Source organism: Ruditapes philippinarum, unplaced genomic scaffold (assembly GCF_026571515.1).
Source record: "Ruditapes philippinarum isolate M1 unplaced genomic scaffold, ASM2657151v2 ctg777_1_1_1_1, whole genome shotgun sequence".
NCBI lineage: Eukaryota > Metazoa > Mollusca > Bivalvia > Venerida > Veneridae > Ruditapes > Ruditapes philippinarum.
The window spans coordinates 429244-440206 of NW_026854029.1; the positions used below are offsets into that span (position 1 = coordinate 429244).

General features: G+C 33.9%; 1 protein-coding gene across 3 annotated transcripts; it reads left to right on the top strand.

Moving 5' to 3' along the window:
- On the top strand, positions 1-9096 carry LOC132738722 (galactose-specific lectin nattectin-like). Of its 3 annotated transcripts, none has more exons than XM_060726315.1 (5): positions 1-157; positions 5707-5977; positions 7066-7151; positions 7624-7714; positions 8644-9096. In XM_060726315.1, exons 2-5 carry the CDS (start codon positions 5746-5748, stop codon positions 8880-8882), a joined length of 648 nt encoding a protein of 215 aa, XP_060582298.1. In that variant the 5' UTR covers positions 1-157; positions 5707-5745; the 3' UTR covers positions 8883-9096. The 3 variants fall into 3 exon arrangements, with proteins under 3 accessions (XP_060582298.1, XP_060582299.1, XP_060582297.1); XM_060726316.1 differs by having other exon boundaries at positions 16-157; positions 5718-5977; XM_060726314.1 differs by having other exon boundaries at positions 20-162.
- Positions 9097-10963: the final 1867 nt, after the last annotated feature.

Sequence of the window (10963 nt, forward strand, 5' to 3'; positions counted from 1 at the left end):
ATAAGCCGTACGAAATGATATTTTTCCTGTTCATGTTGCAGTTTGATAAGTATGATTACTCCTACGTGCCGTACAAAATCGTTTATAAATATGTGGCGATTTTCAGCTGCGATTTACGGTAACCATCGAGCAAAAGACAACATCCACAATCTTGAAGGTAATGTGAGTTTGTTTTTTCTCTTGATTGTTAGCTGTCTTCAATAGATACATTTTTACAGGAAAATGGCTAACTTCATATCTGTTTTAGGTTTACCTTTGTATGCGAAATTCGACTGTTAAAATTCGTGCCGTTGTGTCCAAAACATCTCGTGAAAACAGTTTTTCTTTGAGTGTATATCACATTAAATTGATAAAAAAATGAATGCAAATAAAATCAAAGTACTGAAGTACAGATTGACTAGCTATTTCTGTGGCTCACTCGACATGTTACATAACTTTATTGAAACAATACTATATTATGACAGATGAAGAAAGTATCTCAACGGAATTGATTGATTTTGGTTTCCATATCTTTAACGAGATGGTCGGTATAGTAAGATTTTTCTTATAATTTTTTCAGATCAAATCAGGTGATTTCAATGTTATTATACGGTAACGAACAAAAGTTCATTTTAAAGTATTTATTTACACATTTTTTATATTCCCTTTTTTTGTAACACCCAAGGTTGGTTCCTGTTTTGGCGGCATGTGATCTATTCTGTGTTAGTGCACAAACAAACTTCCAGTTTTTAAATTATAATGTATAAAATATGAACATATTAACATGTTAATACTAATCCGACGCTCATCCGTAAGTTTGTGCTTTCCTTGATTTTTTTAATTGACTACTTTTTTGTAATTTCAGCCATCACCTTATTGAAAAAATCACATGTCAAGGAACAAAAATTGAAATTATTCTGCCTATATAAATGCAAAAATGAATTTCACCTATTCTCTTAGCAAAACTCGCATGTAACAATGAGCACTCATATCTTCTCGGCACTTTTCCTCAAAATTCGGATGTTATTTATGATAATATTAATAGCAGAGATGTTCCGATTGAACAACATTTGCATTCGGAACTGCCTCGGCTATTATCTACAATATTAACCTCGGAAACAATACGGGTTGAAAGTAGTTCTACCACGTGGTTTACTGATGTAAACAGAAACAGAGATAATGTAAAACGAATGTATATTTTTGACATCTAATGTCTGTTCCGGTACTCTTATGCTTTAAAATATGTCCGACAACAATTTGTTATTTAAATATGATCTCTGATGTTCAATTTTAAATAAATCCGACCAAATGTCAACATGTTGGTTTTTTGTACTTTCGGTTTCACAGCCATATAAGTAAATATGTAAATAATGTATTGTTTGCTTTTGTACCCATAAATTCACTTATTTCAGGTGGACTTTTACTATTGTTTGATTTTATTAACCTGTCAATTCCATACTGATTATACGGTCAATGCACAGAATATATTAATATTCGATAAATGTTCGGTAAATTCCGTGAGAGGTACGCAGTAAGATGTGATTAAACTCGTCTAGTTTCTATGAATAAGTTACAGTGACCGTTATAGCGCAATAGGGTACGGGTATATTTTATCTGAATGTCCAACGTGTTGTAAGATCGAGACAGGTTTTTTTCTTATTCATAACTATTTTCAACATTTTTGAAGTTATGGTTGTTCCGTTTTTAATATGTTTTGCACTTTTTTGTAAATACTATACTTTTGTATATAACATTGTTATATTATAACTGTTTGTTATAATAGAATTAATTCTAAAAAATCATTAGGATTAAAATCAATTAATGTAATTTGAGTACCGTAAAATACAATACAAAATGTGACAATTCAGTGTTTCTTAGGTGTTTCATATCCGTGTAGACAATTTTGCAGGCGCTTGACCATTTAATAAAAAAATTCTTAAAAATAAAGAAAGAATAAGTCTAAAAAGAATGTCGAAAGAAGGGATCGAACCTCAGACCTCTCATGCATTAGGTAATCACTTAACCGACTGCGCTATTGCGGATGCTACGAGAAATTTCATTAAGCTAGTGGGAGTTATCCAAACATTATTTATATGCTCCATATTAATTCTCGTAAAATAAACGGACACAACCGAAGTGGGATCAAATATTTAAATGAGTGCTACAATGTATTCATAATTGACAGGTCAATAAAATCAAACTATACATATAATGGAAATAAACGTGTCAACAACTCCCAGCATTAAATTACTATTTGTTTACATGTTTAGTTTCTTAGCGTAGGTTAGACAGGAATACCGCATCCGTTCTGTGTATTCATACTATTGTGTTCGAGGTCCTTATCCGAAGACTGACGGAAAGGGCCGAGTAGTTGCGATTGCAACATTTGATGTGTCTGTACAGTTATAGTACGAGTAACATGATCTTTGCAAAAATCAATACAAAAATACAAGATAAAAAGTACATGAAAAATGCAATAGACATGGCGAAGTATTCATGATAAAGGTCTTAATAAAATGTGAAGGTCAGTTAAACCTCGTGAATACTGAATAAGAAGTACTGATACTTCATCGCCTATGAATATTTTTAACGCGATATGTGTTGTAACACTGCACTTTGGGGTCCAACGCACTTTAGGGTTAAAATCGAGAAATTGACCCCAAAGTGCATTAATATGCTACATATCAACGCAATTTGGGTTCAGGAGGTCTAAAGGTGTAATCTGAGTTCTGCTTTAAAACTGAGTACTGACTTATTTTCGATCTACGACATTGAAATATTTGAGGTGGAGTTCAAGATGGCGGTCAATACTTTATGATGCTAAAGTGATAAAAGTTTCATATATTTACCACTTGAAATATCTAAAAATTGTGTTCATATAACAAAATTACGTTGGCATAATAGAGATATTAGATATTTGCATTTTTTTGTTTTTAGTTTTGCATACATATTTCATTTTAGTTTGCATATATATTTTTTTTCAGTTTTGTATACATATTTTTTTTTAGTTTTGCATACATATTTTATTTTAGTTTTTCGCACATATTTTATTTTTGTTTTTCATACATATTTTAGCCAATCAAAACAGCCTTCACATCTCATAACAGCCCATAGTTGAGTATCAAACTAACACAGTGGTTTGGACACATTTCGGACCATTTTTGGAATCGGCCCAGTCGTTTTCGGCAGGGCAAGTCTGGTTTCGGCCAACCCTTTTCGGACATTTTTTTAAATATATATATTTTATATAATTATTGTTTTTTTATTATTATATACTATTATTTTAGTGTCTTTTTGGAAAGTGCAATTGATTGGTGATCAGTTATTATTCCATGAATACGCACCACTCAACCCAACCCACCAAGCCGACCGCTTGTAAAATCTTCTGCCTTATGCCCCGGGACAGCGCAAACATTTAAACACGATTTTTTTAATCCGCACTCCTCCGGGGCAAGGGAGGTGGTTACAAATGAATGGTGTATTACAATGATCTAAATAGGTCCTTATATTCCACTGATTTAGAAAAAATGCTTAAAGCTTTGAAGGATTTTTATGAAATTTGGGTCAATTCTTTAGCACATCCAGATAATTTGCAGAACTTATATGCCAGGTGTGACAGCTCAAGGTCGGGGTCACACCTACAAGTCAAAGGATTAAGACTTGGGTTTCAGTCTCCTGAACCCCATGAAGGATTTTAAGGCACATTGTGTCAAATGTTAACCACATCGAGAGCATATGCAGAATATATTTTTACTAAAAAGTGTTGTTATTCTTTTTGATACCTCCAAAAATGAAAATATTGGTCCATTTGCAAATGGGGTACTATAATTACCAGATGGCGAAGGGTTTGAAAATGATGTACAAATGGCGTAATTATCCAAACCTCTACTAAATATCTAAAAATAGGTACAAAAACCTAAAATAGAATATGTATGCAAACTAAAAAAGAATACGTATGCAAGACTAAAAAAAAAAAGGATGTATTCAAAACTAAAAAGAAATATATACGACATACAAAAAAAAAATATGTACGAAAAAAAAAGTATCCAAAAAATACAAATGTCACTTTTATGCCACCGTTCAAAAAACTCATGTACAGAAATTGTGTATTCCTTAAATTAAAAGATGCTGCGAAAAATATCCTGTTCTGTCAGTCATTTACTTGATAACTTTTGGTGCCATATTGAGCCCCATTTTAAATATATATTTTTCCAAAGAACTATAAGTATACTCTATTGCAATGTCCTGGTGAAACATCAAGTTTTTCGATCGGACTATAAATAGTGATTTTTACAAATACATTATTAAGCTTATCAACAAACTTAAGGGTTTTTGTAAGCTCCGCAACAACCGTTCGCCAGAGGCTTTTTTATGGGAAATCTTACATACTTCTTTAGAAAGAGCAAACATAAATTTTATAATGTTAAAATAATAGTATCAGAGAAATGTAAGATGCTTGTTACCTGAATAAAGTAGCGATAAATGTAAAATTATTTGTCATAAAGGAAGTCAAAACAATGTAGTATTTGACTTCCATATAAAATACTAATTCACTATAACTGTACTCATCATTGCCAAAAAGCAACAGATGAAAAAGATGGTTCAGGTAATTGGCCAATGTGTATTTTTGGATAACATAGAAGAACATCAAAATAAAAAAAGCTTTTAAGAAAAACAAAAACAAGCATAATGGGCCTTGAAAACGTTATTTTTAACCCTCGGGGGGATCGGTACCCCACAATCCCCTCTATACCCGCACTGGGAATTTTACATTATTCTAAAGCTCCGCTCTTAATGTGCGACTACTTAAATAGTTGATATTTTTAGTATTGCCTGTACAGACTACTACTTAAAGTCGCATCTACACCTAGTCAAGTTTCTTACATGTCACATTTAGCTGAATAAATGGCTCTTTCAACATATTATCAGACACATATTTGTTACTGAAATGTCTTACTAAGATTACACAGAATTTATACCTTTGTCTATGCAAAGACTATCATATTTCTATAAAATGTGTAAATAAAAAGGAAAATAATGCATTTAGCTGAAAACAATGGAGTTAATGAAAGGTGTACTTTCTTTTAAAATAAATGGAAAATGAGAAAAAAAATGTAAGCTTAATAATTGATACAACTTCTTTATTTGGTGAAAGTTCTTCACTTACTAATCAAGACCATTTAAATCCCTATTGATTCTACTATAATTCAGGGCACCTGTTATGCGTCTATTTAATTTTACCATTGGCTTTGACTACAATATATTATTTAAAACATAATGAACGTTCATTTTCTATGACCCCAAAGTGCGGTCATTTGCCTGATGTTAAAAATGCATATGTACCTGTTTAACGCACTTTGGGGTCGAAATTGGACCCCAAAGTGCGTAACGCACTATGGGGTCGGACCCCAAAGTACGTAAGGCCACGGTGTTACAATGCGTAATAGTTTAAGGTACAATTTGAACTATACTTGCAATTTACTATGCTTACAAGGGTGTAGAAATCAATGTTCTAGCAGTTGTATTTGAAACAATAAACAAAGAAAACAATATATTTATTATGTACAATGTACTTTAAACTAGTAAATGGCTATCATAGCTAGTTTTTTATGGAATGAGTTGTTTTTTCATCTGTTCTATCCAAAATTAAAAACATTATAATTTTTGTCGCAAAAAGTAACGAGTTTCGCTTTTATACCTCATCTTATATAAATTTTCCTTGATTAGTTTTGTTTTAGGTTGAAGACTAGTAACATACAATTCAAGATGAGGAAATTCTCGTTTTGTTTCTTGTTCGTTGTGTCGCCATTCGTACATTCCGCTTCACTCTCAACTAACAACAATAAGAGCCTACAAGCTTTCTTGAAGAATATGATTGTAGAAGTCAAAGATCGCACTCCAGTGGGCGGAAGTAATGAAGCTGAAAATTCACTCACGCATGACGAAACGGAAGTACAAGACGATGAAACGGAAGTGGAAGTTGTTCCACCTGGCATGGGTGGGTTTGTATTGATATTTTATAGCCCTTAAAATCATTGCTACGTATACCTTGTTAAAACTTAATCGGTAAAAGTTTTCGTAGATCTAATCATTTTAAGAAAAATCATTCTTCTTTTAATAGAATACCATGTATTATCCTTCATCAACCGGTAAAATAGTTACATAAACATTAAATCTACATACAAAACCCACGAAAAATCGGCATGCAGCAGTGAATTGTACCACGGGCCTCTGAATTCCCGGTCTAGTATGCTAACACTACATCACCGCGGCTAATGTGCTTGTTAGCCATATATATTTAGATTATTATTAACTGACTTATGACGTCATATAAGGATCTTCTGCCGGTAGAGACTGGGGGTAACTGTTCACGGCTGTAACGAGGCTCTGCCGACTTTCCGCTAAACAGTTACTACTACCCGAGAACTTAATATTCCAGTCTGTGACGAAAGCAGGCGTTTGATTCTTTTTGTTGCATATTACAAAGTAATGCTTCCCGACTTCAAATAACGTGACTCTCACCACCGTGTGTTCGAAACTCAACATGAACTTTATATATTCTTTCTCGTGAAGAAACTATTCAGCTACTCAGGTGCCAGCTCGTGTCCGAAATAATGCACGGAGGTGCACTTGGTGTGTTCCTGCAGCAGTAAAGCTACAAAGTTGCAAGACACGGAGGGACACCAGTAGTTTTCCTGCAGTAAAAAAAGTTCGTAAGTCGCAATGCACGGAGATGTTCATTAGGGTTTCCTCCAAAGTGGCAATGTACGGAGGCGCGCCAGTGGTCTTCCTCCACCAGTTATAAAGCTAAAGGGTCACCATATGACATTGACAGTGTTTATATGACTTTAAGCACAACGAAAAACATCTTCTACCCAACTAATTGATGTTGATGGGAACTTGGTTCTACCGTTGATAATTTGCACGCATTTGTATCAGTACATCCTAACATTTTTGTGCGAAAAAGTACATATTTGAATGAGAACACGCCTTATACCCGTGTCTCCCACAGTCCGACACGTTTGACCTTTCTGTACAATGCCAATTTACCAATAGTACTAACAGATTTTAATATTTATGCAACAGCTTTGGACTGTCCATCTGGTTGGATTTGTCATGGTACTAGTTGCTACCATTTTAGCCGCGACCTAGAATCATGGATGAATGCTCAGGTAAATTTTATATATGTTTACTTCACTAATAGAATAGTATGCTATGAAATATGGGTGTTGGGAGGTCACCGTAAGAAGATTGGTAAATTAATTCATGTCAAAATGAAATATAGAAATATTCGTCACGATGGTACCCGCCCATTAGCCGGTTACAAGACTTACCGAGTTACCGCCCATTGGCAGGTACCCGAGTTTAAGTTTCAGGGCATTATGCGAATATTGAAGAAAATGCCGACACTGCGCAAGTGTCTAGATCACTTAGATGATAGATAAATATTCGACGGTATTCTAACAGAATAAAAGGGTTACAAGTTTAAGGTAACATACTAAAGAATGAATTGGTTGTCTCCAATACTTACAAATATATCAAATTTCATTTCATGAGTATCATATACATGTATAAAAAAAGATAATTTCTGCAATGTAAGCTAGATGAAGTTAAATATTAGAAAATTTCTATTCTTTGTTTTAGATGATATGTCAAGGTTTTGGAGGCAACCTCGCTGAAATTGAAAATGAGAAGGAGAACAGATTTCTTGCCAACAAAGTAAAGCTACTGAAAGGTAAAATATTCATAAAATTAAAATATATTTTGTGCATTATATGTCATCATGGACATTCGTGTACTAAAGTTTCTGCTTCCAGTGTTCATAACCAAGCATACGTTTTATTCTTTATCGAAGAAAATCAAGACATGATAAATCTAGCATAATAAATAATAAGTAAAAGCTCATAATTATGGAGTCATCACAAAATTCGCGGTCAACAACTGAATTATTTATTCAATGCTTAAGTATGTCAATGTAATCGATATTGTAAAAAAAACAACGTTTACACCATTCTTTGTTTGGTTGGGTTAAAGATGCACGACCATAAGGCTAATTTCAAGCTTTACTGGTGTAACAAGACTCCGTGTGCACTTCCTGCATTATTTCAGGCATACACGGACACCTGAGTAGAACCACATACTGACCTTCCGTAAGCTAGCTGGATAGCTTACTCACGTGAAAAAATCCATAGACCCTGACGGGGGTCGAACCAGCAATGTTGAGGTGCTAGTGGTTTGAAGTCGGTGATCTTAACCACTTGACAACGGTTATGCTTTGTTTGTACTCAAATATAAACGATATCATGGGATATGACGTGCTACAAAAAAAAAAAAAAGAAAAAAAAAAAAAACAAAAACAAAAAACAAACAAAAAAAAAACAACATTTTTTTTATAAAGTCCGTCTTATCTGTAATTTAACAAATACAGATTCTTTACAGAACTATACCCTTTGGGAGATAAAAAGTTGTTCCTCTAGAGAGATTAAAATGATTGTGAAGTACGACTTAGTTGGGAAGAATTGATAATGTTGTTTTTAACAGGTTACTGTGCTACAGATCATCGGTGTTACACTGTATAATACTTTTTGTAAATATTAGAAGTCTTTTAACGTTCTTTTTATAGGAACTCCACTACGATCAAAACTTTTAACTTATTTTTTCTAGGAAGTTACTGGATAGGTGGCAATGATCTGGCAAACGAAGGTGAGTGGAAATGGTGGCATTCTAATGAGGATTTCAGATACACAGACTGGTTACCAGGGGAACCAAATAACCATGGAGGCAAAGAAAATTGTGTTGATTTCACAACTGTTCGTAAGGCCTCACACCAGTCTACCGGTTGGTGGGATGATCAGTGTCAGAAATCACAACTTTACATCTGTGAAAAAAACTTGGCACGATAGTTATTTAGCAATATGAGTTTCAAGGTCAAATATGCATCAGAAATGGTTTTATGTCTATTTCTCATATGCTTTTTATTTTTGGTATTCTGTAATTGTATCCAAAGCGTTATTCATCAGCCAATTATCTGAGCTATCTTTTGTTTCTGTTTCTTTCAATACACTACATTTGTAGTGATTTATTTTTTGCTGAAGTAAAAATACTACATGTACTTTGTATACTTGTTGCTTCTATTGTATTATGACAAATAAATTCACTTTCCGTACTACTTTTTTCAGGCAATAGCATCTAACGTGCTCTTAAACCATTATTTAAACGTTATACAAGAAAAACATTGATGCAAAGCATCAAAGGCGATGCCAAAAAAATTGACCAAGTTTTGCACCTAAATACTTAACAAAATATGTATACTTTATAGCAGTACCAGTACATGTGACCTGGAGGCTAGGTCCAGTTTAAAGAATAGACTCTGTCTTGCCAAGATGCAAAGACAATTTATAGTCAATTAACCAATCTCTAATAAGACTCCTGCCATAAAAAAAGAATTTCTTCAGATTTATTTTACCAGATACAAGGATACCTGAGTCATCAGCATATAATAAAAGCTTATTACTTAGGTTTGCAGACATGTCATTGACATATATTAGACATAAAAGAAGACCTAAAATGAACCTCAGGGGGACACCATAGGTACTCGGAGTAGTAGTAGAATGAATACCAGCCACATCCACCAGTTACTGTCTATCAGAGATAAGACTGGAACCATGTAAGAATGTCATTACCTATTGCAGATGCTTGAAATTTCATAAAGAAGAAGAAGAACTTCTTCATGTGCAGTATAGTGTAATCAACTGTATCAAATGCCTTTTGTAGATCTAAAAGTATCATGCATAGAATATTGCCTTTGTCCATTTCAAATTTTAAACAATCTGTTAAATGAATCAATCGCTTGTCAGTTAAAAAACCACTTCTAAACCCTGACAGAAACTGCCTGACCATGTATCGAACCCATGACTGTCAGAAGACCAACTGAGCTCTCCGGCCGGCTACACATTAATTATCTCTTTGATAATGAACAGTTCTAAACCAAAACATATTTCGCCACTATATTGATTTGTGTCCTTGAATTTCTGATGTTTACGGAGCATAGTGAATTAAGCTCAGGGTTATATGCAGTCACAGGATGAGAAAAACTTTCAGCTTAACCAGAACTCCAACCTGTGACCCACAGAATAATGTACCGCGGCTGTAGCGATTGAGCTATCTGGCCGCTTACACATTTTCCCCCCTAAACAGTGAACAGTTCTAACCAGTGACAGATTTTTTTAGATTTTTTGATTAACAGATAGATTAATTCTGGCGCCCGGTTACTTTTTGTACTTTTTCGGTTTTCATGTGGCACACATCACCCACTATAAAATTTAGTGCACAAATTTATTCAAGTGCAAGTAACAATCTACTCTATGAAAAGTCTGTAGTCGGGTTGACTCTTGAGTCCTGGAGGTTGAGACAGGTGTCCCTCCATTACAAATAGATAAGACAGAAGCTGTCCTTTTCAAACTATGCACATGTTAGAAAAAAATAGAATAACAATTCAGAATATGATTTTTTGAGACTTTTTAAATTATATTGCTTGATCCAAGTTTAAGGACATTTTCTTCCCTTAATGGACCAGTACTGATCTACTAGCACAGAGAGTGTGGAATATATATCTATATTGCCATGCAACCGCCTGGTGGAATTGCATCATGGACCCTGCCATAACTAGTAATTGACACGAATTTAGCCTCAATTCTGGATAGGTCATTATATAACCTGCCAAATCTCACAAGTTCTTAGCATAAACCACAAGATCCAGGCTAAGTCACCCTTTACAATATTCCTTTAATTTTATTATTATATATGCATATCTCTTATAGTAACAAATACTGTCCCTCTTTAAACCGTCCATTAGACTTAACTATATAACTAACTGCATATATATCTAGTGTTTAAAATTGATAACTTCAGGATGTAATCCTTTCTCTTTTTCAATATAAGGACATGAGCACCTATATGCATAGTTTTCATTTTCTACCTTAAG